General features: G+C 43.7%; 2 protein-coding genes across 3 annotated transcripts in view; one reads left to right on the top strand and one right to left on the bottom strand.

The window, feature by feature from the left end:
- The window catches only part of itga4 (integrin alpha 4), a 97168-nt gene extending 81350 nt beyond the window's left edge, over positions 1 to 15818 (top strand). Inside the window, exons 23-28 of the mRNA XM_055637867.1 lie at positions 1982 to 2089; positions 3722 to 3838; positions 8919 to 9038; positions 10423 to 10515; positions 13386 to 13505; positions 14019 to 15818. Of these exons, the coding sequence (XP_055493842.1) occupies positions 1982 to 2089; positions 3722 to 3838; positions 8919 to 9038; positions 10423 to 10515; positions 13386 to 13505; positions 14019 to 14147 (687 nt within the window). The 3' untranslated portion in view covers positions 14148 to 15818. The remainder of the gene's footprint in view (positions 1 to 1981; positions 2090 to 3721; positions 3839 to 8918; positions 9039 to 10422; positions 10516 to 13385; positions 13506 to 14018) is intronic.
- An 811-nt stretch (positions 15819 to 16629) lies between these two features.
- cerkl (ceramide kinase-like) overlaps positions 16630 to 25941 on the bottom strand; it is a 112224-nt gene continuing 102912 nt past the window's right edge. Inside the window, exons 9-13 of one of the 2 annotated variants that reach the window (XM_055637866.1) lie at positions 25779 to 25813; positions 25559 to 25664; positions 24354 to 24450; positions 23163 to 23362; positions 16630 to 17362 (exon numbers count right to left, since the gene is read on the bottom strand). In XM_055637866.1, the coding sequence (XP_055493841.1) occupies positions 17281 to 17362; positions 23163 to 23362; positions 24354 to 24450; positions 25559 to 25664; positions 25779 to 25813 (520 nt within the window). In that variant the 3' untranslated portion in view covers positions 16630 to 17280. The remainder of the gene's footprint in view (positions 17363 to 23162; positions 23363 to 24353; positions 24451 to 25558; positions 25665 to 25778; positions 25814 to 25941) is intronic. The other variant, XM_055637865.1, reaches the window with a different exon arrangement.

The raw sequence follows: 25941 nt of genomic DNA, 5'->3' as shown, positions 1-25941 counted from the left end.
AATCAGACAACTCGATATCCCTCGGCCAAAACAACAGCATCAATATCAACTTCAGCCATAGCCTCTGAACCCCAAAATCCCACTTTTTCCCATTATCATTTCAGTCCATTAACTAATCTTCAATGCTTGTCAGTCTCACAAGAGGCTATCGAACAATATTAGAGCACTAATAGCCCAAACAGCTTGTTCTTCCTTGCCTACTGTGTTAGCTACCTCAGAAAATAAATTCCAATAGATTTGTCAAACATGATTTTCCTTTCGTAAATCCATGTTGACTTTGCTAAATCATTTTGTATCTGCTCTGTTCCCATTTTCTCAATCATAGATTCCAGCATTCTCCTGATGTCATGCTCACTGGTACATTATCCCCTTTTGCTCTCTCCTTTCTTATCAATGGGTTGAATTTACCCACGTTCCATTCTGTAGGAAGCGTTTGAGAATCTATGGAATCTTTGGAAAGGATAACCAGTGTACCCATTATCTCCACTGTCACATCCTTGAATGTGGCCACTATGTCCTGGTGATGTCTGCTTTCTAATCTTGATGATTTCACATACTACTTATTTTACTTATCTTCTTTAGGCTCTTCATTTATTCTGGAGCTGTTGTCCTGCACTATTTCTGTATTGTCTTCTGTGAAGAGGTACAAAATATTTATTCCATTTTCTGTCTGCATTATTCCTCAATACAAATGTTCATGTCTATGTTTGACACTTGATGCTTTTCACCTGTTTAGAAAAGCTCTTACAATCTGTTTTTGTTTGTTGCCCTTACAAATTAACTTATCTATGTATATGTGTGGCCATCCTCTCATTTATGATATTTAAGATAGTTTCTTAACTCTAATTACAACTTTCAATAATGAGGCTACCTTTGGATCACACACACACACACACACACACACACACACACACACACACACACACACACACACACACACACACACACACACACACCCACACACACATATACGCACACACATACACACACACACACACCACACACACACACACACACACACACATACACACACACACCACACACACACACACACACACACACACACACACACACACACCACACACACACACACACACACACACACACACACACACAACCAGGAAGGTAAGAGATGGCTGGCACAGTTACGGTAAGTCCTTTAGAGAACGCGGAAGGGGGGGGGAGGGAGAGAAGGGGAGAGAAGGGGAGAGAAGGGGGGAGCAGGAGTGGAGACACTTAAGAAGCTTGACAACTTTTAATAAAGTTTAGCGGGCATTTAACCTACCGGTCGGTTTTCCTTAATTCCGAAAACTCCAATGAGCCAATTAAAATTCCCAGTCAGTGAAGGAGATTGCCCTTGGCTACCTCGACTGCCTGTAACTACATAGCGATCCCACTCCACTTAAAAGAACCATGCCGACCAATTTTTACTCGCGGAAAAATTTTCAACAAGCTGAAAAATGTTCCTCGACCAAACTGAGGCCGCGAATATGCGGGAACTTCCCTCGAGCATGAAGGAGAGTTCCCAGTGACATCCTATAAACACATGTCAGCCATGCTGGGAGTTTGAGTCAAGCGCAAACTCTTCTAAACTCGCAAATTAGATCCCCGCAGTAGGACAGGCCCTTAACTATCTTATAACTTGAAACTATACATTCATTCTTTCTTGCAATTAAAGATAGGCTGTATTGCTGGCAGTTAATGCTATGAGCCAGAATTATGGATATTTAACTCTGCATATTTTTCTATCCTCCTATAAAACTGGTAAAACAAAGTCCCTTTCTGTTCTCAAAGGTATTCAGGAATGGTTTTGCAGAAATATTGGGCGTTACAGCAGAATTATGTTATTTGTTAAGTGTTTAGTATTATTATTTGTTGAGCTGTATTTCTCATAGAAGTGTTCGAATGCTACATATATTGTAGATTGTTATGCCATATTTGAGAGTCCCTCCATTTAACCTGTTCATATTAACTACTTCAGGTCATGAACATGGGGAATGGCATGGCTCCTGATATTGAATTGAAAATTGCACAACCTAATGCATTGGAAGGAAATGACTTTAAGTTATTTGAAATTCTTCATATAAAGGTAAGATAATTGGATAGTGTTAGGTGTTAATTGGTTTAAAAAAAACTCCCAATACCATATTGGCAATAGGATTTGATTAGATTGACTGTAAAGACACACTAATTAACATCAGTGGTTCCCCACTCGGAGTATAGAGATTTAATATCAAGAGTTCAGTGCGTAATTTCATATGTACCAAAACGGAACAATAAGATTTCTATTTGCAGCAACACAACAGCTTTGTAAACACGATACTCAATGTATAATATGATAAACCACAAACAAAAATGTAAATAAAAAAACCAATATGTGCAAAAACAAAAAGCCCAAACAGTCCCTAGTACAATCAAGGCAGTTTGGAGATTAATTGGAATTCCTGGTGTTCAATCGCCTGATGGTTGTTGGGAAGCTGTTGCTGAACCTGAACATTACAATTTCCAGCCTCCTATTCCACCTTCCCAATGGCAGGAGTGAAATGGTAAAGGTCAGTACCTGTGATGGACTGGGCGGTGTTCACTGCTTTTTGTAAACTCCATCGTTCCTGAGTTACTAAACCAGGTTGTGACACAACCAGTCGATATGGTCACCATACATATACCTGTAGAAATTCAAGAGAGTATTTGCCGATATACAATATCTCCTCAATCTTCTACCGCATTAGAGGCTTTGATTGGGCTCTCTTTATGATCGCATCAATATACCGGGACCAGGAGAGATCTTTAGAGATATCTGTGCCCAGGAAGTTGAAGTCTTGACTCTCGCCATCACCGACCTGTCAATGAGACCAGGTTTGTGGATCATCAGCCTTCCTCTTTTAGTCAACAATCAGTTCCTTGGTTTTACTGACGTTGAAAGCAAGGCTGTTATTCAGGCACCATTCAGTCAGACTATCAATCTCACTCTTCTATCCTCTGACTCATAATTATCTGTAATTCGTCCAACAACATGACATCATCAGTGAATTTAAAGATGGAGTTAGAAATGTGTCTGGTTACACAGCCGTGAGTAGAGCAGGAGGCTGGGCACAGTCTTGAGGCGTCCCTTTGTTCATGCTTATCGAGGAGGAAGTATTATTGACAATTGGTTCAGATTGTGTTCTATTGATGAGGAAGTTGAGGATCCAGTTACAAAGGTATATGCGGAGACCCAGTTTCCTGAGCTTGCTAACAAGTTTGGAGGTGAGGATGGTGTTGATTGCCGAGCTGTAGCCTTTGGGCAACAGCTGGACGTATGTGTTTTTATTGTGCAAGTGGTCTAGTGCAGAGTGGAGAACCAGCGAGATCGCATCCTCCATTGATCTATTGTGGCAGATTCAAATTGTAGAGGGTCCAGGATCTTGCTGAGGTTAGTTATTCAATCAAATTGAAGCAATTTGACTTCCACATATCAGTTGAGTGTCAGGACAGAGCAATGCTTTGATAAATCTTTTGCAAGTGTGAAGCACCAAGTAGTGGCAATTTTGGTTTGGGGGATCATCAAGTGGAATCCATTGCAGAATGTTCAGCTTTTGAACCAGTAAGCATTTTACCTAAGATTACTATAAAAGCCTTATGTTTCCAGACACTTAACTGATATGTGGCAGCCCAATTGCTTCCATTTGATATTTAGCAAGGTGCTTCATTTCATTAAGCTTTTTAATTTTTGTTTTTGCAGTCCAGTCATGGAGAATGTCGGTTTGATAATCATTTGAAAAACTGCACCGAACTACCAGATGTAACAGTGGTCCATCAAATATATAACTTGGTCAACAAGTTTGGAAGTAAAGAATTGGTAAGGATTAATGTAAAATTAGTTAAGTTGAGCCAAGCTTTACATGATGAAATATTGGATTCTTGGAATGGTTGCAAACTAAAATCTGATCTAAAGAACAAAAAACCAACAGAAAAAATAATAATCTGTTTCTAAACCACAAGATAAAATAATAATCAATAACTGCAGCATCTTGATTTTTTACAGTATTCCAAAAAAAAATTGTCAAGGATTTTTAAAGGATAGTCATTTAAATTAGTCACTGGACTACATATCGAGCAATTGAAGTAGAAAGTGTGAATAAGAATAATAGCAATTAAGACTTGAATTAACAGAAATTCACAGAAGCAGGAAGGTTGCAAAATGGCCATCCATGATAAAATAATTGAGTCTTGAGATGCAGGTGGGGGTTTCAGCAAGAAGTAATTTGAAGAGGTAGTGGGGTTGGGTTTAGGTTTATTATTGTTATGTGTGCTTAGGTACAGTGAAAGGTTTTGTTTTGTATGCTATCCAAACAGATCAGATATACCATACATACATACATACAATCAAGTTAAACTCAAACACAATAGATAGAGTTAAGGGAAGGGCGTTGTTCTGATAGTGGATGTAGTTATCTTACAGATATGTGACTGGCAGTACAACTTGGAGTCACATGTACTGTAATATTGAACAGTCGGGAGAAAAATTTGGTGCTCCAAGAACCGAATTTACTTTGTGATTCAAAGTTGTCGGCTTTGGTCTCTCCTGTGGCCTGTTTATACAAGATGTTGAATGTGTGGTTAGTTTAAAGACTGACTCAGTCAAAAGAGGTGATGGTGAAGTGGAGCTGAGCAACATCAAAGAACATGGAAACTAAGATTTGTTTTCAAATGATGTCGCTGAGAGGGAGTCTTTAGATCAGGGGTCAGCAACCTTGTTCTGCATAGGGGCCAGGACGCACGTCTGTGGGCGAATGGCGGGCAACATCTATCATGTGTACACATGGATCCCGCCCCGGATGGCAGGCATCAAATCACATAGATCCCGCCCCTTTGAGGACGCCACCCTGAGCCCTGGCCCCTAGTTACGGGCGCTCACGAACATGGCGCATCTACAGACCATTGCCTTGACTCTGTCCTGAAGGCGGTGGCACAAATCCTCACACTCCCTCATCCCCGGCCTATTGACAACCACGATCATGGCAGTGAAGCCCAGACACAGAAGGCGCATGGTCGTTCGCAGGAAGCGGTACAGCCAGAGCTCGGCGCTGTGCGCTGCTCGGTGGCTCCGCCATTGTGGCCGCCAGCATATCCGTCCTTGCATCACCGCGCCCTCGGGCCCGGGAGGTATCGGAGATGACGGAAGTCTGCGGGCCGGATAATTCCTGGTAAAAAATACGCCTGTGGACCGGATGATTTCGGGTTACGGGCCGCATTAGGCCCGGGGGCCGTAGGTTGCTGACCCCTACTTTAGATGCAAAATGGATAGAAACCATAGATAAATTTGGGGAGGACACCAGGTACAACAGTGTGAAAAGAGATACCAATGCAGCTCATTCCACTGGAAAGGAAAAAAGTGGAATTACATGTGTAAGAGTAGTTATTTTTTTAAAAGGTGGGAAGAAGATGTTGGAGTCAATGATATCAAAGAATTGTGATAAGGTAAGAAGGATACAGAGGGAGAGTTACATTGGATGTCCATTGTGAATTTTGAGTTGTTTCTGTTGCAAGTGACTAGTGTAAATTTAATTAGAAGGATTTCTGGAGAAGATTGATTAAAAAAAACATCACGAATAAGAGAGGTTGGAGGTGAGACGTTATTTGCACCCAACACTTGTTTTAAATGTGATCTTCTGGTTTCACCTTCCAACCTTGTTCATTGATTCTGATTTTTTTTAAATCAAGATAAAGGAGTGTGAAAAGGCCACACAGCTCATTGTGACGTACATTCATTAAATTCACACCTGATTAACTCATCTACTTTCTTTTCTGATCACCTTATCCCTTGATTAATTTAGTATCCACATGTACAACATGCCTCAGAGATGGACAAAAAAGGCTGGAGTAACTCAGCGTGTCAGGCAGCATTACTGGAGAAAAGAGATAGGTGACATTTCAGGTCATACTCCTCTTCAGACTCCCAATCCGAAACATCACCCATCCATGTTCTCCAGAAATGCTGCCTGACCCGCTGAGTTCCTCCAGCATTTTGTGTCTATCTTTGGTAAAACCAGCATCTAAGTTCATTTTAATTATATGTAAGATAGCCTACTGTCCGACATCCACTATAAAACCACTGACTCCCATGGCTATCTGGACTACACTTCTTCCCACCCTGCTTCCTTTAAGGACTCCATCCCCTACTCCCACATTCCTCCGTCTACGCCGCATCTGCACCCAGGATGAGGTGTTCCACTCCAGGGCATCGGAGATGTCCTCATTCTTCAGGGAACGGGGGTTCCCCTCTAGATGAGGCTCTCACCAGGGTCTCTTCTACACCCCGTGACTCTGCTCTCAGTCCCCAGCCCCCCACTCATAACAAGGGCAGAGTCCCCCTTGTCCTCACCTTCCACCCTACCAGCCGTCACATACAACAAATAATCCTCCAACATTTTCACCACCTCCAACGTGATCCCACCACTGGCTACATCTTCCCATCTCCTCCCCTGTCCCTTCCCACCCGAACCACCCCCTCTCCGGGCACTTTCCCTTGCAATCGCAAGAAATGCTCCACTTGTCGCTTTATCTCCCCCTTGACTCCATTCAAGGACCCAAACAGTCTTTCCAGGTGCGGCAGAGGTTCACCTGTACCTCCTCCAACCTCATCTATTGCATTCGCTGCTCTAGGTGTCAGCTGATCTACATCGGTGAGACCAAGCGTAGGCTTGGCGATCGCTTCGCCCAATACCTCCGCTCGGTTCACAATAACCAACCTGATCTCCCGGTGGCTCAGCACTTCAACTCCCCCTCCCATTCCGAATCCGACCTTTCTGTCTTGAGCCTCCTCCATGGCCAGAGTGAGAACCACCATAAATTGGAGGAGCAGCACCTCATATTTTGCTTGGGCAGTTTACACCCCAGAGGTAAGAACATTGACTTCTTAATTTCAGATAGTTCCTACTTTCTGCTCCCCATCTCAGCTCTCCCTCAGCCCACTGCCTCCTCCTTTTCCTTTCTTCTTCCTGCCCCCCCCCCCCACCACCCTCACATCAGTCTGAAGAAGGGTCTCGACCCGAAACGTTGCCTATTTCCTTCCCTCCATAGATGCTGCCTCCATCCGCTGAGTTTCTCCAGCATTTTTGTCTATCTTCCTTTTAATTATATGTCTCAGCTTTAACAATACTCACTGATGGTGTATGCATTTTTGTAAGCAAGGAATATCACAGATATACGATTTCCAATGTAATTTATTTTGTTTTCGTCTATTTTTTAACATGAAAATGAGCAGAGTTCAAGGCTGCCGCCACTTTAAAAAGACCTCTTAGCAAGCATCTACTTCATAAATGTTCATGATTTTGTTTGCCTTCTCATTCCTCAAAACTCTTGAGTGTGCTCATTACCCGAGCCTTACACCATTGTGCTTTTCTTGGCTCTTACCTTTATCTTCCCACATTTATCTTCAAGGGCCTGTCCCACTTGGGCGTCATTTGCGCGTCACGCAGGTGGTGCCCGAAAATGTTGTGAATCCCAAAATCCTGGGGCGCCGTGCACGACCACACTTCACTGCCTACCCCACCACGTCTCACCACATGCCATGCGCGTGTAATGCGCTCGTTGTGACGGGTAAATGATGTCGCATAAATGACACGCAAATAACGCCCAAGTGGGACAGGCCCTTCAGGGACTGATAAACCAGCACAGCATAACCCCATTTCAACACCAATTTAAAAAACAAACTAGTTTTCCTTCAGGTTAAAATGTGTGCTTGACTTTTGCACCCACTGCATGCATTCCACACTTCCCTGGATCCGATCAGATCAGAAGAGCCCCAAATGGCAAGTCCCTGCGTATTGCCAGGGCATTATGTAACATCATTTGGCCATATGAACAGGCCAGGTTCTTGCTTGTGCTGGGGAAATCACAAACAGCGCAGCATCATTCCCAGTTTACAAACATCAAAGTTATCAAACGTTTTGAAAACCACAGACGAAGAGCATTCAAAAACTGTTACAAATAAAATAGCTCTTAAAACTGTTTTCAATATTAAACAACTTACTGCATATGTAATTATTATTTTTTAAATGCAACTTGCCTTATTTGTGTTATTCAATTACAAAGCGTACTTTTAGATTCACAAGCGAGAGTTTGACTGGAGCTTCTGTATGTTAATGTGCAGGTGCCGAAGCTCTGAATTTGCCTTCATGAAAATAATTGCTGACAAGCAGCCTCAGAACTGCTGGCATTTACCAACAAGATTCAGTTCAGTTTCTTCACTGTACTTTCATGCATAGCTTTTATAAAGATCAAGGAACGGCGCTTTCCTGATCTGCAGCCTCCGTGCCTATTTGCTCAATCTTATTTGTATTCCTTTTGTAGGTTCCACAGCATCCTCACAGCTTGTTTTCACATATAGCTTTGACAAACTGCATGAATGAAGTCTTTGTTGATTCAAATTTATTTTACAAAACAATACTTTGTGTTTTTGGCTGTTCCGGAAATAGAAGCAAAATAGAAAAGCAAGAATAATTTTGTTCTAGATTTCAGCATGAGGTATCTTGCTTTATTTATATCTAGTATGATTTTATATCTAGTATTAATTTTAATAGCAGAAAAATAAATCCTGAGTTCAGATTCTTAAATAACAGGGTGTTTTCTCCTTTTTTTTGTCATTATCGACACCATGACATCATTGAGTAAATTAGTGTTAATATCCTTTTTATTATTAGCATTTGCTTCTAACCCTTGTGATAAGATGACAAATTGACTTTGGCCCATAACATCATGTCAGGTATACTGTCCCACTGGTTACTGTAAGTATAACATGTCTGATCTCCTCAAAACTACTGTACAAGTCCAATCATTCAATTCCTCAGGACTCTCTGAATACCAGTGGCATGTGCTATAACTTATGAATTTCAGCCTTTTACATATAAAGTCTATATTTGATATATTTTTAACAGTCTTGCTTCAGACATGGAATTTCCTGTTTACACATCACTTGCCAGCTTGGAGACATTGAAGGTGGCAAAGTTGCATCCATCAAAGTTGCCATGAGACTCAACTATGCACTTCTCGCATCAGTAAGTCTATTCTGAATGTGCCGTTTTAGATCTTTTAACTATGACTGAACCTTGTAATGTGTGTTCAATTAATATACAAACAAATTCTAGAAATTGAGTGATTGAAACATGCAACATGGTAAGAGGCCCTTTGGCTCATCAAATCGACACCAACCACCCATTCACACTTCTGTTATTCAATTTTCCCATCCACTTCCTGCACACTTAATTAACCTATAAGCGTATTAGCAATTAACCAATAGACTTCATATGATTATAGTAGAAGGTCAAAAATGTGATCCATGGTTTTTTTAAATAATAGTTGAAAGAAAAAAAATAGAAATCAATCTTTGTTCTATCTTCAACAATCTTTCCTATTGCTGGGCACTTGTTCATGAAGACAACACAAAATGCTGGAGTAACTCAGCAGGGTCAAGCAGCATCCCTGGTGAAAATGAGATGTGATATATCGGTTCAGGATCCCTTCGAAGAAAAGTCCCGACTCAAAACATCAGAAGGGTCCCTGACCTGAAACATTCATGTACTCCAGGGATGCTGCCTGACCCGCTGAGTTACTCCAGCATTTTGCGTCTTTCCTTGGTAAACTAGCATCTACAGTTCCTTGTTTCTACTCTTCATGACTGAATCTGTGCTTGCTTTTGCTTCTCTTCCCTTTCCCTAGTGGCATATGCTTCATGAAAGTTATTCAGTAGGGTGATGGGTATATGGAACGAGCTGCCAAAGGTAGTTGAGATAGGTAGTACAACATTTAGAAGACATTTGGCCAGGTACATGGATAGGAAAGGTTTAGAGTGATATGGGCCAAACTTGAGTAGGTGGGACTAGTGTAGATGGGGCATCTTGTACAGCATGGGCAATCGGCTGAATGGCCTGCCTACTTGATGTATGAATATGCAGATCACCTCCGATTGGAATTCCTGTCTGCACTAGTACGTTTTTGCCAGTCGACAAATTTTGTTATATTTGGGAGACCACCAGGTAAAGTTGACATGGCCAGTCCTTCTTCCCCCCCCCCCCCCAAATGGAAATCTCATCAAATGAAGAAGGAATGTCATGAAACATGCATATACAAAAAATTGCTCTTGTGATACTCGTTTCCAGGTGAAGAGAAACAAATATTTAAAAGACTTTTGCATAGGCATATAAATATACTGGGAATGTTGCATATGGGTTGTGAGTAGGAAGATAAGTGATGTTCATGGTGTTATATTCGGCATGGCCATTGTGGGTAGTTGGACCTACTCTTGTGTTGCAGTGTTCTATGTTCCAGCAGAAAATACATTTTGTACAGAAACTGTATTTACATGATATTATCTACCAGACACAGTAAATCTGTTACTGTCATGTTTAAACAGAATACAAAATTCACATTTCACTTCAACAGGATACGGCTGCATCAACTAGATTTTTTACTGACGCTGTTGCATCATCAAGACAAAAGTTCAACGTTGTTGAAGTTGGAGAAATGAACATGACTGTAAGTATTTACACATTATTGTAGAGTTGACGTGGATGTTGTTGAATTGAGAGCTTATTGCCTTCCCTACAACATGCTCGATTAATTTTCAGCCCTTCCCTCTTTTAAACTTGTCCTGGATGCATCTTTGAATAATGATATTGGCTTTCAGGACATGCTCAGGAACAGGTTCATTGGTTAACTGTTTTTTCTTGAAGAAGTAGAGCATGAGCACTGTTTAGAAATACAGCGTGGAAACGAGCCCTTTGGCCCACCGAGTCCGTGCCAACCAACACACTAGTTCTATCCTACACTCTAGGGACAATTAACCCACAAACTTGCACATCTTTGGAAAGGGAGGGGAGGAAACTGAAGCACCCATGTGGTCAGAGGGAGAGCATACCAACTCCGTAGAGACAGCATTTATAGGCAGGATTGAAATGGGCGCTGTAAGGCAGCAACTCTACCGCTGCGCCACCCTTGGAGTGTTAGGAAAAATCAGGTCAACCATTTACTGTTGTGCATGTAATGAATTAAATATTGGTTGAGCCAGAAACAGACAATAGTTTGAAAAGCCTCAGGTATAAACATTGATTTCTCCCTCTTTCCCCTCCTCTACCAGTCCACTGTATCCGCCTCTTCCTTTCTTCTTCCCTCTTCCCGTTTCGGGTAGAGACCCTTCTTTAGACTGCCTCTGGTTTTAGTGTTTTTAGTTTAATTTAAAGGTACAGCGTGGAAACAGGCCCTTCGGCCCACCGAATCCACACTGACCACCCGATCACCCGTACACTAGTTCTATCCCCACATATTAGCGGCGTAAGTCAAGAGTGTTTTATTCTCTCACGTCCCAGTTAGAACAATGAAATCCTTACTTGCAGCAGCACAATAGAATATGTAAACATAGTAGTCTGTAAACAATGTTATAAACGAGAAAACAAAACAGTGAATATTTATATATGAATATATAACTATATATACCCACACACACAATTTCCCTCCTGGGATTAATAAAGTTCTATCGTATAGTATCGTGTGTGTAGGAAGGAACTGCAGATGCTGGTTTACACTGAAGATGGACACAAAGCTGGAGTAACTCAACAGGTCAGACAAAATCTCTGGACAAAAGGAAAATATAACGTTTTGGGTTGGGTCTGAAAACAGTTCCTGCACACCTTTGGAATGTGGAAGGAAACGAGCACCCGGAGAAAACCCATGCGATCAAAGGGTAAAGGAGCAAACACCATACAGATAGCGCCCATATTCAGGATCAATTCCAAGTCTCTGGCACTTTTAGGCAGCAACTTTATGTACAATGTACTGCCCCATAGTCTTGAACTGAATTAACACATACAGTAGCTATAAAGGGGGACATAGCGTGACTTAGAGATTTAAGACTGAAAATGGATAGTTTTTTTTTTTAGTAACCAAAGTTATCAACATATAAGTTTTTGTGTGTCGGTAAACAAAATATAGTGGCACAGCTAGTGGACCTGCTGCCTCACATGCCAGAGATCTGTGTTCAATCCTGTCCTCGGGCACTGTCTGTGTTGAATTTGCACATTCTCTCTGCAAGCGTGTGGGTTTCCACCCACATCCAAAAGACACATTGGCTTTGTAGGTTAACTTGTCTGTAAAATTGCCCCTAATGTGCAGGGAGTGGGTGAGGAAAGTGGGATAACAGAAATTGTGAGAATGGGTGGTAGACAAAGCTGGAGAAAATCAGTGGGTGAGGTAGCATCTACGGAGCAAAGGAATAGGCGACGTTTCGGGTCAAGATCCTTCTCATAAAAAGAAAGGAAGAGGCGGAGACAGTGGGCTGTGGGAGAGCTGGGAATGGGAGGGGAAGGAGGGAGAAAGCAAGGACTACCTGGAATTGGAGAAGCCAATGTTCATACTGCTGGGGTGTAAACTACCCAAGCGAAATATGAGGTGCTGCTCCTCCAATTTGCGATGGGCCTCACTCTGGCCATGGAGGAGGCTCAGGACAAAAAGGTCGGATTCTGAATGGGAGGGGGAGTTGAAGTGCTGAGTCACCGGGAGATCAGGTTGGTTATTGCGAACTGAGTGGGGGTGTTGTGCTAAGCGATCGCCAAACCTGCACTTGGTCTCACCGAGGTTGATCATACGCTGAATAATCCAACACATTTTTGTTTGGAAGTGGAAAGAAATAATAGAAATTGCATTCATTGCAACGTGTAAAAAGAGTTGAGATACTGTATTATAATTTTGCTGCATGTCATTGTGGTGTATATCATGTCTTGATTGGTGAATATGTTTAGTTTGTGACTTTATTTGAAGCAGAAATAATATGTGAATGCTTCATTGAGCATAATTCCGACTGGTAACTACGCACTTTGTCCGAGCACATTATCGCATGCGTCATGCAAGCCGTCTTAAATTACCACCTAAACTGTCATTTGGCAACCTAAAAAGCTGCCTAGGTTGCCTGGCTGGAAACAGGGAAAAAAAGTTAAGTGAGAGCCCTGTTCAGTCTCTTGTGTGACAGCGGTATATTTATATTCCCCGAGGGGATTGCACTCCCTGTTCACTACATCTCATTCATGATGAGGAAATCTATTTAATCATATGTGACATTTTAATGTGATTTACTGCTTTTTATTTGCAAACAAAACTTCTACTCCCACATTTTAAAATCCCACTCGTTTAATTTCCGACAGTCATTTTCTGATGATCTGTAGAATAGCAACTTTTAAATAGAACTATCTGTCTCACTACCTTTTTGGAATTGCAGCTGCACCAGATATCAGGTCTTCCCTTTCATAATTTGGTAACTATGTTTGTTGATAAATTATGTATAAATAACACCTTAGGAATCATATTTGCAAGTTATTTCTTTGAATGAAGTTATTTATTTCAATTTTTTCCTCTAGGTTGCAATGGAAGCACATTATAATTTTAAACTTAAAATGAAAGTATCAATAGGAATTGCTATAATCGGTATGTTCCTGGTGGTTTTAATAATGGTTCCAATCATATACTTACTTTGGAAGGTAAGATTCATACTGACCTATTTTTATATTCAAAGCAGCACCTCCCTTTAACATTAATGTCATGTTATTCCCCTTGCAGTCAGGAAGCTATGATGTCAGTTGATCTCCAACCACCCAGGTTTTGCAGGTTGCCTTACCTGTCTAGAAATGCTGACACCAAATTAGGCTTGGTGAGAGCTGGATATAACACAGCTAAGCAAACCAAGTAGCCACTTGTAAATTAGATTTCCAGAGAACAGAGAGGCAATACCATTTTCCAAAAAATTAAGCATATAAAATATTTTTTGGCCTCACGATTCAAGTAATGAACAAATGAAAATACCAATACTCCTGTGTCACCAATAATACACCTTACCCATATTAAATTTGACATGTTGCAAAGATGATTCCACACACGTCTGGGATATTATTTCAGCCAATAACTGATGATCATCATTGTTAACAGTAACAGAAAAGCTTGAATAATTTGTAATTTGGTGACTTTTATTCCCTTCTCCCCATTCTTCTGTTTAGTGTGGATTCTTTAAAAGACAACTGGAAGAGAAGAAAAATAACTACCAACTGTGGATTCCAATCAATCAGAAAGATGACTCTGTAATGGACGAGAGTAATTGTTCAATGCCCTTTGATGGTTTACAATAATAATGCCCCTAAGTGAGGTTATAGGTGGACAGTGGGTTCCTTTCACTGAACTAGATGGAGACTGCTATGCACACAATCCCATTGATCCCCAGAGGCAGTGGGCTGGATGTAATGAAATTTCAGCAGTGAGTATGCTGTGCATTGTATACTGTTGAGGTCTTGCCTGTGGAACATCCTTAAAGGCTTTAATATGAGGCAACATTGGGGGTGAAGTCTGAGAAACATTTATGATTTATTAAATGCAACTCATCTCATGTTGATATCATTTTTAAAAAATGTTTCCATTTGTTCTCAAACCAAGAATCCCTGCTGAAATTAATGTGGTCTCGGATTATACAACTTCTGGAATATGGCCGGCTTTCATAGAATCTGAGCAAGACTAACCCTCACTGGGGACTGTATGAGAAATGGTGGAACAAATAAGAGTGACTATTGATTAAGTGGCTACATATAAATTCTAGGACTATGTTGCTTGGGAAGAGCTCCAGCCTCATGGTTGCCTTTGGAACTGAGTCTCAGCTAACTTAATTTATGCTTGGGCTTACTTTTGGAACCACCTCTTATTGGTTTTGTCCTAAAATGGCTGATGAGAGATATTTAATCAATTATTGGGGTTAAAATATTAAACAATACCTTCCAATGAAATTTTCACCGGATTTAATGATATGCCCTCTTCAAAGAACACTGGGAACATCTGTAACAGTGAAATTACAAAATCATTTTGCATAGACTGCATTTTAAATATGGTTTTTGGACCTATATTGCAAACTACCAAGAATATGATTTTAAAATGACTGGATCGGTACTGTAAAATGTAATTATTTACCATTAATACCAAATTGCTAGTTTAGTTGCAAGTTTAGTTATCAAATATACTTTACAAATCAGTTGCATGGCTTCTTTGGGTCTGATTCTTTTCTGCAGAAGGGTTCAGTTATTTTTCTTCTCACCCTTGCTGCTTCCTACTTAATTAGTTCTGCTGTAATGCAATTGGATATTGTGATGAATTAGGGAACTCTGTTTCCATTACATGAGCAAAATTGATAATTTGATTTTGATCGTGAACCAGCGAACCACTTAAAAGTTACTTTGGATATTGATAAGCAGAGAAAAAGCTGCTGGATTTAAATATAATATAGGAGAAAACGAAGTCCTGCTTCCCCATAGTAATTTGACACAATTGTCTCTTAAGAATATAGCTATTTTAACCACGGGTGCCTATTGAATTTGACAAGCAATTGCTTCGATTGACACTCGTGGAACATAATCTATTAATGTCTGAGTTTAGTGTCACGTGTATAGAGGTACAGTGAAAAGCTTTTTTTGCATAGACAATTCCATCTTGCTGTAACATACAACCTTTTGGGCTTACAGTAAAACAAATATAGATATTTTCAATAGTGATATTCATTTTTGAAAATCCTTCAGAAAAAATGTTGTTACTGTAAGTCTGTCTCCCCAAACCTACTTTCTTCCACTGTCAATTATCTAAAACACAAGGTTTCTTGGGAACACAACTATTGTGTTATCACAGAACTACCTGTACTTAAAACGAAACGTCGCCTATTCCTTATCTCCATAGATGCTGCCTCACCTGCTGAGTTTCTCCAGCATTTTTTGTCAACTTTTGATTTTTCCAGCATCTGCAGTTCCTTCTTAAACATACCTGTACTTGCCTCTTCTTCTACTAATACTAATACAATGTTACTCAGAAAATAATCTTCCTTCTAAATTTCATAGACAGTATTCAACCTTTGGGCTTCAAAAAAAATATGTATATTCATTTTTGAAAATCCTTCAGAAAAAATGTTGTTACTGTAAGTCTGTCTCCCCAAACCTACTTTCTTCCACTGTCAATTATCTAAAACACAAGGTTTCTTGGGAACACAACTATTGTGTTATCACAGAACTACCTGTACTTAAAACGAAACGTCGCCTATTCCTTATCTCCATAGATGCTGCCTCACCTGCTGAGTTTCTCCAGCATTTTTTGTCAACTTTTGATTTTTCCAGCATCTGCAGTTCCTTCTTAAACATACCTGTACTTGCCTCTTCCTTCTACTAATATCTCATAGGAATGTTACCTCAGATAAAATAATGTAATCTCAAAGGAAAAATATTAACAATACAAGTTTTCAAATGAAGCAGGAAAGGAGGCATGGACTTAATGATTGCTGACTCAATTCATGTTCAAGTTACTGAGTAAAAGGAGTTGGACATTTTAACCCAGAACTGTAATAGAATTGACTGTAAAAACAGTAATAAACTGACAAATGATGGGTATTTTCTTAGATGGATTATCATACCTGCTATCTTGGAGAATTTTATTATTCATTTTATTGGAAGTTCTACTAAGAGATTAAAATTAATCAATTTATTGGTTTAGAGAAACATTTTCACTTTTACAAGAGGAACTTGGGTTCACTAGCTCATATCAACAAATGTATACAAAATGATCTGTGCAAGAGAAATTACGTTTAAAATGTCTGTTCAGTCTAAATTGAAAACTACAAGAATCTGATTTCAAAATGATTAGATCAACACAGGATAAAAATAATTATTTATTCCAGAAATCTGGAAATGAATAAAATTCTAAAACAATCACTTCAGAGATTAAACATTAAGCGTGCCATTGCTCATTTATGATTTTATATGTAAAGCTTCATTTTCTTAAATCCAAGTACAGTAAATTAAAAACATGATCTTTTTACAATTTCATAAATTACCTCATAAAATATACAACCCTCTTAGTCATTTTGTCACTGAATAATAAATAATCAAAGTTGTTCAAATTTTAGTTCTCTTGGTTACAGCACAAAAGTCTTTTGAACTATTGTAGAATGTGACATTTTGTTGCTCTTAAGTTTATTGATATCGCTAAAGACAACTTAATCAAGTAACAAAATAAATGTTCCTTCAAAGTTTTAAATTGGTAATCATCAGGGATATATTTTCATACAGATTTGTAAAACTATATATTTTAAATTGTTATATATTTATGCTTAATCTAACCATCAAATATAGCTATTTCAAAGTAGTTGCATAGAATTCCATTATAGTTCTGCTAACAATCCTGATTCATTGTCTTTGGAAAGTCTAAATTATAAACCAGTACAAATGCTTGGTATCTTCACTATAGGCAACCACACTGTACTGTGGACTCATCACATTCTTCAATACTTCTACCATATAGAGTAATTAGCTGTGAGTGGATCCTATGAAAGTAAAGGAAAGAACATTTATCATACAGAGGTGTAGTAGAACAGAATCAGTGTTTGAATATTTTATCTTATCTATCTATCTACCTATTATTATATAAAAGTCTGTGGCTGCCGCCTGCCGTCCGTCCGGCTGCCTGTCTGCCTTTTGATTTGCTGTTCCTTCCTATCAGCTTCCAACACACTTCAAAACAAAGTTGCAAGACAGGAACACTCTGAACTTTTCACCTCAATGGGATATCACAGCAAGTGCTTCAACAGGAGGGGGAGGGTCAATTGGTATTGCAATTGGAACTGCTGCAGCAGGCAGGGGAGGTGAAATTTGATTTTTTTTAAAATCTACTGCGGAGGGAGGCAGGGGAGTGCTGGAATCTTACATTTGGGAACGGGTTCAGTTCCGTTGGAGGAGACGGGTGCATGGTGGAATCTTGGGTTGGGGGATCACACCATTGGGGCAGCAGACCCAACGGGTCTGCACTTGGTCTAGTAACTATTAAAACTGTCGTTCGTTGGTTTGTTTGTAACGGGTTCTATTTCGCAAAAATTTGTTTAAGCTGTTTGTGAATTTACTCCTCCACCCTTTGCCATAACGGAGAAATTTTTACATATTCCTCCTCCCCATTTTGTTTTGAAAATTAGAACATTTGGTTATTAATTTCCCTGCTTTTTTAGTAAAAAAACATCAAAAAATGTTTAAATCAAGCAGCTGCATGAGTCAGTGCCATCTCACAGTTGTTTAATCACAATGGATCTCATTCGGACAGGTGCGGGTGATTGGAACCTTCACGTGATCCCACAAATGCAATCAACCTGGCGTGCACAATCAAATAGTTGTCCTACCCCCTCCCTTTCAAACCCCATCCACCCCCTCCCCCTCTCCTCCATCCCCTCCTCTTCGCCCACCTCCACCTCTCCCCTCCTCTTCTCTCCCCCTCCCATTTCCTCCCACCCCCCCTCTCTCTCCCCTGTACTGTCTCCCCCTGGTCTCCCATCTCTCCCCTCCCCCTTCTCCCCTCCTCCCCCCCCCCCCCCCTCCATCCCTCCCCCATCTCCTCTTTCCCTCCCTCCCCCATCTCCCCTTTCCCTCCTTCCCCTCCCTCCCTCCTATCTCCCCTTTCCCTCCCTCCCTCCCCCCCCCCATCTCCCCTTTCCCCCCCCTTCCTCCCTCCCCCCATCTTCCCTTTCCCTCCCTCACCCCCCCATCTCCCCTTTCCCTCCCTCCCTCCCCCCATCTCCCCTTTCCCCTCTCCCTCCCTCCCTCCCCCCATCTCCCCCCTTTCCCTCCCTCCCCCCTTTCTCCCCCTCCCCTCTCCCCTTTCCCTCCCTCCCTCCCCCCCCCTCCCCCCTTTCCCTCCCTCACCCCATCTCCCCTTTCCTAGGTATGTTGCAAAACCTACCTGAGCGTTGTTTGAGAATCTGTCCCAGCCCCGTGTGTGTGATTTTGGCGCTGTTTAGAGGGGGCGGGTTTAAAACGCGATTTTTACTAGGCTGTTGCAATCGAAAATGTTCAGCCTAGTAAATCATTAACGGAAAATCGCTGAAAGACCCCGTCGCAAAAGGTATTATTAGTTTTTATGGCCTTGTATAATAGTTATAGTAGTTTAAAAATCACTCTCTAAACCCGCAACCTCTCGCAGCCCCAGGGTTTTATAAAGCAAACAATTAAAGGTATGTACCTTATTTTTACATTAAAAGGGGCTTCTTAAGAACCCTGTATATAAAGTTTTCTATAGCGAGTAGTTCATTTTGGGCTCTTTATATCCCGCAGTATTTTTCTGTACATTTGAGGCACAAATCCAGCGCAATGTGAACGTTCTAAACCAGCAATTGAACACTAAATTCCTTCCATTTGGCCTATAAATTGATGTAGAAATTTAAAAATCATGTTTTATTGTGAATTATTTGTCAATATTATTTGGACACTTAGGCTATTTAAAAATGTTAGTCATTTATTAAGAAATGGATAGATGTTTAGATCTAGTAATTGAAGTTTGAAATTAGCTACAATTGGGTAACTAACTAATTATATGCTTTAATTACAGGCCATCCAAGTAAGATTATTTTATATTTGTTTCAGAATGGTTCAATCTATGATAACTGAAAATTTCATTCAGTTCTCTTAATTTTTAAGAAGGTTATGGGCTTTTGACTGTCCATGATCACAGCTTTTTTGTTATGTCCATAGAAAATCAATAGGGAACAAGATGCTAATTTCCAAGTATGAAAATGGCCATAACTTGTTTATTACTTGAGATATGAAAGTGAATTAGGTGTCAAATTAAACTTATTTTTATGCTTTATCTGATGGGATAAATTGCAGACTTGATTTTTTTAAATCTCAAAATTTTGTAACATTGCTACCTTTCCCTCCCCCCCCCCCCCCCCCTCCTCCCCCCATCCCCTGTCCCTCCCTCCCCCTCCCCCCCATCTCCCCTTTCCCCCCCCCCTCCCCTTCCCTCCCCTCCCCTTCCCCCATCTCCCCCCCCCTCCGTTTCCCCCCCCCTCCCCCCATCTCCCCTTTCCCTACTCTCCCTCCCCCCCCCCCTCCCATCTCCCCTCCCCCCCCCTTCCCCCCCCCCCCCCTCCCCCCTCCCCTCCCCCCTCCCCCCCTCCCTCCCTCCCCCTCCCCCGTTCCCCTCCCCTCTCTCCCATCTCCCTCCCCCCATCTCCCCTTTCCCTCCCTCCCCCCTTCCCTCCCTCCCTCCTCCTTTCCCTTTCCCTCCCCCATCTCCCCTTCCCCCCCATCTCCCCCTTTCCCCCCCTCCCTCCCATCTACCCCTCCCCCCTCTATCTCCCCTCCCCCTTCCCCCTTTCCCTTTCTCCCCTCCCTCCCTCCCCCCCTTCTCCCCTTTCCCCTTTTCTTCCCCCCTCTCCCCCCCCTCCCCATCTCCCCCCCCTCCTTCCCTCCCCCCCCTCCCCTTTCCCCCCCCCTCCCCCCTTCCCCCCCTCCCCTTTCCCCCCTCCCCCTTCTCCTCTCTCCCTCCCCCCCCCCCCCCTTCCCCCTCCCTCCTCCCCCCATCCCATCCCCCCCCTTCCCTCCCTCCCTCCCCCCCCATCCTCCCCTTTCCCTCCCTCCCTCCCTTCCCCTCCCTCCCCCCCATCCTCCCCTTTCCCTCCCCCCCCTCCCTCCTCCCTCCCCCCCTCCCCCTCCCTCCCTCATCTCATCTCTTCTTTCTCTCCCTCCTCCCTCCCTCCCTCCCTCCTTTCCCCTCCTCTCTCCTCTCCCCCTCCCTCCCTTCCTTCCCCCTCCCCCCCTCCCCCCCTCTCTCCCTTTCCTCTCTTCTCCCCCCCATCTCTCTCCTTTCCCTCCCATCTCCCTTTCTCTCCCTCTCCACTCTCCCTCTCCCCCCTCTCCCTCCCTCCCTCCCCCTTCCCTTCTCCCCCCTTCCTCTCCCTTCCCCTCCCTCTCCCCCTTCCCTCCCCCCTCTCTCCCCTTTCCCCCTCCCTCCCATCCCCCATCCCCTCTTCTCTTTCCCCCCCTCCCTTCCTCCCCTTTCCCTCCTCCCCTTCTCCCATCTCTCCTTTCCCTCCCCCCCCTCCCTTCCCTTCTCTTCTTTCCCCCCTCCCCATCTCCCCTTCCCCCCCTCCCCCCTTCCCTCCCCCCCCTCATCCCCCTTTCCCCTCCCCCCATCTCCCCTTTCCTCCCCCCCCCCCATCTCCCCCCTCCTTCCCTCCCTCCCTCCCCCTCTCCCCTCCCTCCCTCCATCTCCTCTCCCTCTTCTCCCCCTCCATCCCCCTTTCCCTCCCTCTCCCCCCCCCTCTCCCCCTCCTCCCCCCATCCCTCCCCATTTCCCTCCCTCCCCCCCCCCATCTCCCCTCCCCTTTCCCCTCCCTCCCTCCCCCCCCCATCCTCCCCCCTTCCCCTCCCTCCCCTCCCATCTCCCTCCCCCCCCCATCTCCCCCCTTCCCCCCTTCTCCCTCCCCTTCCCTTTCCCCCCATCTCCCCTTTCCCCCCCCTCTCATTCCCCTCCCCTCTCCCCTCTCCCTCCCCCTTCTCCCCCCCTCTCCCCTTTCCCCCCTCCCCCCCCTTCTCCCTCCCCTCCCTCCCCCCCTTTCCCCCCCCCCTCCCTCCCCTCTCCCCCCTCCCCTCCCCCCCTCCCCTTCCCCCCCTCCCCTCCCTTCCCCCTCCCCTCCCCCCCCCTCCCTTTCCCCCCCCTCTTCCCCCCCCTCCCTCCTCCCCCCTCCCTTCCCCCCCCCTCCCCCCCTTCTTCCCTCTCCTCCCCTCCTCTCCCTCTCTCCCTATCCCCCCCCCCTCATCTCCCCTTTCCCTCTCCCTCTCCTCCCCCTCATCTTCCCTCCCCCCCTCCCCCCATCCCTCTTTCCCTCCCCCCCATCTCCCCTTTTCTCTCCTCCCCATCCCCCTCCCCTCCCCTCTCCCCTCCCTTCCCCTCCCCTCCCCTCATCCCTCCCTCCCCCCCCCTCTCCCCTCCCCCCCTTCTCTCCCCATCCCTCCCTCCTCCCCTCCTCCTCCCCTCTCCCCCCTCCTCCCCCCCCTCTCTCCCCTTCCCTCCCTTCCCCCCCCCCCTCTCCCCCCTCCCCCTCCCCCCTCCCCCTCCCCCCCCCCTCCCCCCCCCCCTCCCCCCCTCCCCCCTCCCTCCCCTCTCCCCTCCCCTCCCCCCCCCCTTTCCCCTTCCCCCCCTCCCTCCCTCCCCCCCCTCTCCCCTTTCCCTCCCTCCCCCTCCCCATCTCTCCCCCGCTCTCCCTTTTTCTCTCCCCTCTCCTCTTTCCCTCCCCTCCCTTCCCCTCCTTTCATCCCCCTCTCCCCTTTCCCTCCCCTCTCCCCTTTCCCTCCCCTCCCTCCCTCCCTCCCCCCCCCCTCTCCCCTCCCCTCCCTCCCCCCCTCCCCCTCCCTCCCTCCCCCCCTCCCCTCCCTCCCCCCTCTCCTCTCCCCTCCCCTCCCCCCCCTTTCCCCTCTTTCCCCTCCCTCTTTCTCCTCCCCCCCCCTCCCCTCTTCCCTCGCCCTTTCCCTCCCCCCCCCCCCTCCCCTCCCCTCTTTCCCTTTCCCCCCCATCTCCCCGCATCTCCCCTCCCTTTTCCCTCCCCCCTCCCCCCTCTCCCCCCTCCCCTTTTCCGCCCTCCCCTTTCCCCCCCTCCCCTCCCTCCCCCCCATCTCCCCTTTCCCTCCCCCCCCGTCTCCCCTCTCCCCTTTTTTCCCTCCCCCCTCCCCCCTCTCCCCTTTCCCCTCCCTCATCTCCATTCCCTCCCCCCCTATCTCCCCTTTCCCCTCCCTCCCCCATCTCCCCTTTCCCTCCCTCCCCCCATCTCCCCTTTCCCTCCCCTCCCTTCCCCCCCATCTCCCGTTCCCCCCCATCTCCCCTTTCCCTACTTCCCTCCCCCCTTCCCTCCCTCTCCCCATCTCCCCTCCCCCCTCTCCCTCCCCTTTTCCCTCCCCTCCCTCCCCATCTCCCCCCTCCCTCCCCATCTCCCCCTTCCCCTCCCCTCCCCTCTCCCCTTTCCCTCCCTTCCTCCCATCTCCCCTCCCCCCCCCCCCCCTTCCCCTCCCCATCTCCCCCCCTTCCCTCCCCCATCTCCCCTTTCCCTCCCCCCCCCCCCCTCACCTTCCCCTCCCTCCCTCCCTCCCCCCCATCCCCCCAATCTCCCCTTCCCTGCCCCACCCCTCCATCTCCCCCCCCCCCCCAAATGCTTATACATTTTTTACCCCTCAGAATCATTGAATAAACATAAGATTACAAAATAAAAACAAAGAGGTCTGGCAATTATTGTGTCTTTTTCGAGTTTTGAATGCTTTAAAACAATATTCTACAAACATCTTAATGTGACAAAGGTTAATGCTTACTTTATATGAATTTTGGAAGAGTCCTCCATTAAGTCACCATCAACGTTCCATGGACAATTTCCTTTTAAAGAAACTACTGAAGGGCAACGTGAACTAAAATCTGCTTTCTCTTCTGATGTCTCATCAGCCCATCTGTTTTCCATCCTTGATTGTACTTTAACTTCCTGGACAGTGTATGTCTCTACAAAGGGAAAGTTGAACTACAAACAACAACATAAATTAAAATAAGGTGTAAAATAAAGTAACGATAGCAACTTAAAAAATGAAAAATACAATAAATTAATTTTGTTGCAAATCATTTACTCTGCAAATTAATAGTGACTATTCCATAGATGATGAGGTCTCACAGGAATGGTCTGTGATAGTTTTGCAATTTATCCAAGGTGTAATGCCAACTACTGGAGATGGTTAATGAAACTGAATACATATGGCTTTATAGTAATCAATTGTTCTTTATAAATCTAAAATGTCTAAAAATAACTGCACATTGACAGACGAGCACATAACAAAATAAAACGAGGCAAATAATAAAGTGCTAATCTGGATTAGGTAAAAATCCATTAAAGATATTTTAGTCATAGAATCATAGAGTGATACAGTGTGGAACAGGCCCTTTGGCCCAACTTGCCCAAACTGGTCAACATGTCCCAGCTACACTAGTCCCACCTGCTTGTCCATATCCATGCACCTGTCTAACAGTTTCTTAAACGCTGGGATAGTCCCAGCCTCAACTACCTCCTCTGGCAGCTTATTCCATGCACCCACCACCCTTTGTGTGAAAAAGTTACCCCTCAGATTCCTATTAAATCTTTTCCCCTTCACCTTGAACCTATGTTCTCTGGTTCTCGATTCCCCTACACTGGGCAAGAGACTCTGTGCATCTACCCAATCTATTCCTCTCATGATTTTGTACACCTTTAAAAGAAACCCCCTCATCCTCCTGTGCTCCAAGGAATAGAGACCTAGCCTGCCCAACCTCTCCATATACCTCAGGCCCCTCTAGTCCTGGCAACATCCTCATAAATCTTCTCTGAACCCTTTCCAGCTTGAGGACATCTTTCCTATAACACGGTGCCCAGCATTTGTGACAGCAAGCTAATTCTTTTTAGGAGGCCAGCCATGCTAATGCTATCTGTAGCCTTGTAAGAAAACAAATTACCTGGAATTAATACAAGAAACGTTTTAGTTTACCTGATTGTTTAGATTACCATATTGCTTTAGGTGTTTAATAAAATCTGCTCGAGTACTATTTCGGACAGCAATAAGTGACATGCTTCCATTATCCAACCTGAAATAGAAATTATATACAGAAGATGTTGCTTATCTTAAGCAGTGAAATAAATGCCAATATGTATGGAAATTGATGTTGATATTGGTGCATCATTCCTCTCTTAATAAAACGGTCGGTCAGTTTCACCGCCAGTGGTCTTTGAGATTGATAAGCAATCGTTTCTATTGACACTTATGTAATAATAGTCCATTAAATAGTGATATATGATCATTAGTATTTTTTAGATTTTATATTGCAAAATCATGCATAGCTATTAAAAAGAACATTGTCATTGCAAGTGTTGAGACCTTCTAGCCCCTAACCCCAATTTTCTTGATATAATATTCTAGAGCACAAGGTTTCTTAAGAAAGCAACTACTGCGTTATAACTACCTGATGAGCATTATGAAGTTTGTGATTGTAAATAATATATTTTTAATGAGAAAAAGAGATCTTGCAAGTTTGATACTTGAAAAAGTGTTTTACAAATGTAGATAAATCATTTAAGCTAGTCTAGATGTGCATGGTGCAGCTGTGCATGTCTAAAATACAAAATACGTGGCCTGCATTTATTGACTTACTACAAGTATAAGGTGCAACAGTAATTTAAAAAATAAATGGTGCCAGGATCTGGTAATGGGGGATGAAAAATATGAAGTTGGTATATCCCTTTTTGCGTGTTTTTTTATAATAGAGCAATTGTTTCTCTTTCTGTCTCTCTTTTCTAGGGTCTATTTCTTAACTTTCTTCTCTAACTCTTTCTAATGGGCTTTTTTTCCCCAACACTTTCTCACACTATCACGACTCTTTCTCACTTTCCTTACTTCCTTTATTTCTATCTTTCTTAAAGCTCAAAAAATGAAGGGGTACAACAAATGTAATAAGATATATGTGGTGTGTATTACTGTAACTTATTGTACTTCTAATAAATAAAAAAATACAACTCTTCATCCAGTCAAATAAAGAGCACAATTCCATATTTATATCAGTCTTCACCTTCGACTGAATCTTTTGTAAACATAAGATCACTGTATTAACTGCAGTTTAAAATCATCAAAGGCCCATCAAAATCCCAAATCATGGCAAAAATAAATCATAGGCACAGGCTTAGTCTACATTGACTGACCTGGTGTCAGGTGCGAGGCCTCTTGGTGCCATTGAACAGAGACAAGGAATCGCCATAATGCTAATATTGATGAAATCGCCCTGCATGCTTTTCCATTCATCTTCACCTGAAAAGCAGCACAATTTTGCGTTAATATGTCATGATACAATGAAGACAAAGTGACATTTCAAATTCATATAAATCTATTCACTTATAATTGAAGTTAACATTCAGTACTCACTGCATTGTTCCTCCGCATTTGTTCCATTTGCATTTCTAAAATAGACCAGAAAGTCATTTGCCAATATACTAAAAAAATATTTTGATACAAAAATATTGTAGCCTGAATTTGCTATAGGAATAAATGTAATAATGAACATTATTACAACATAGGAAATCTGACA

This window comes from Leucoraja erinacea, chromosome 7 (assembly GCF_028641065.1).
Source record: "Leucoraja erinacea ecotype New England chromosome 7, Leri_hhj_1, whole genome shotgun sequence".
NCBI lineage: Eukaryota > Metazoa > Chordata > Chondrichthyes > Rajiformes > Rajidae > Leucoraja > Leucoraja erinaceus.
The sequence above is the reverse complement of the archived record's forward strand: the minus strand, read 5'-3'. Positions and strand labels throughout refer to the sequence as shown.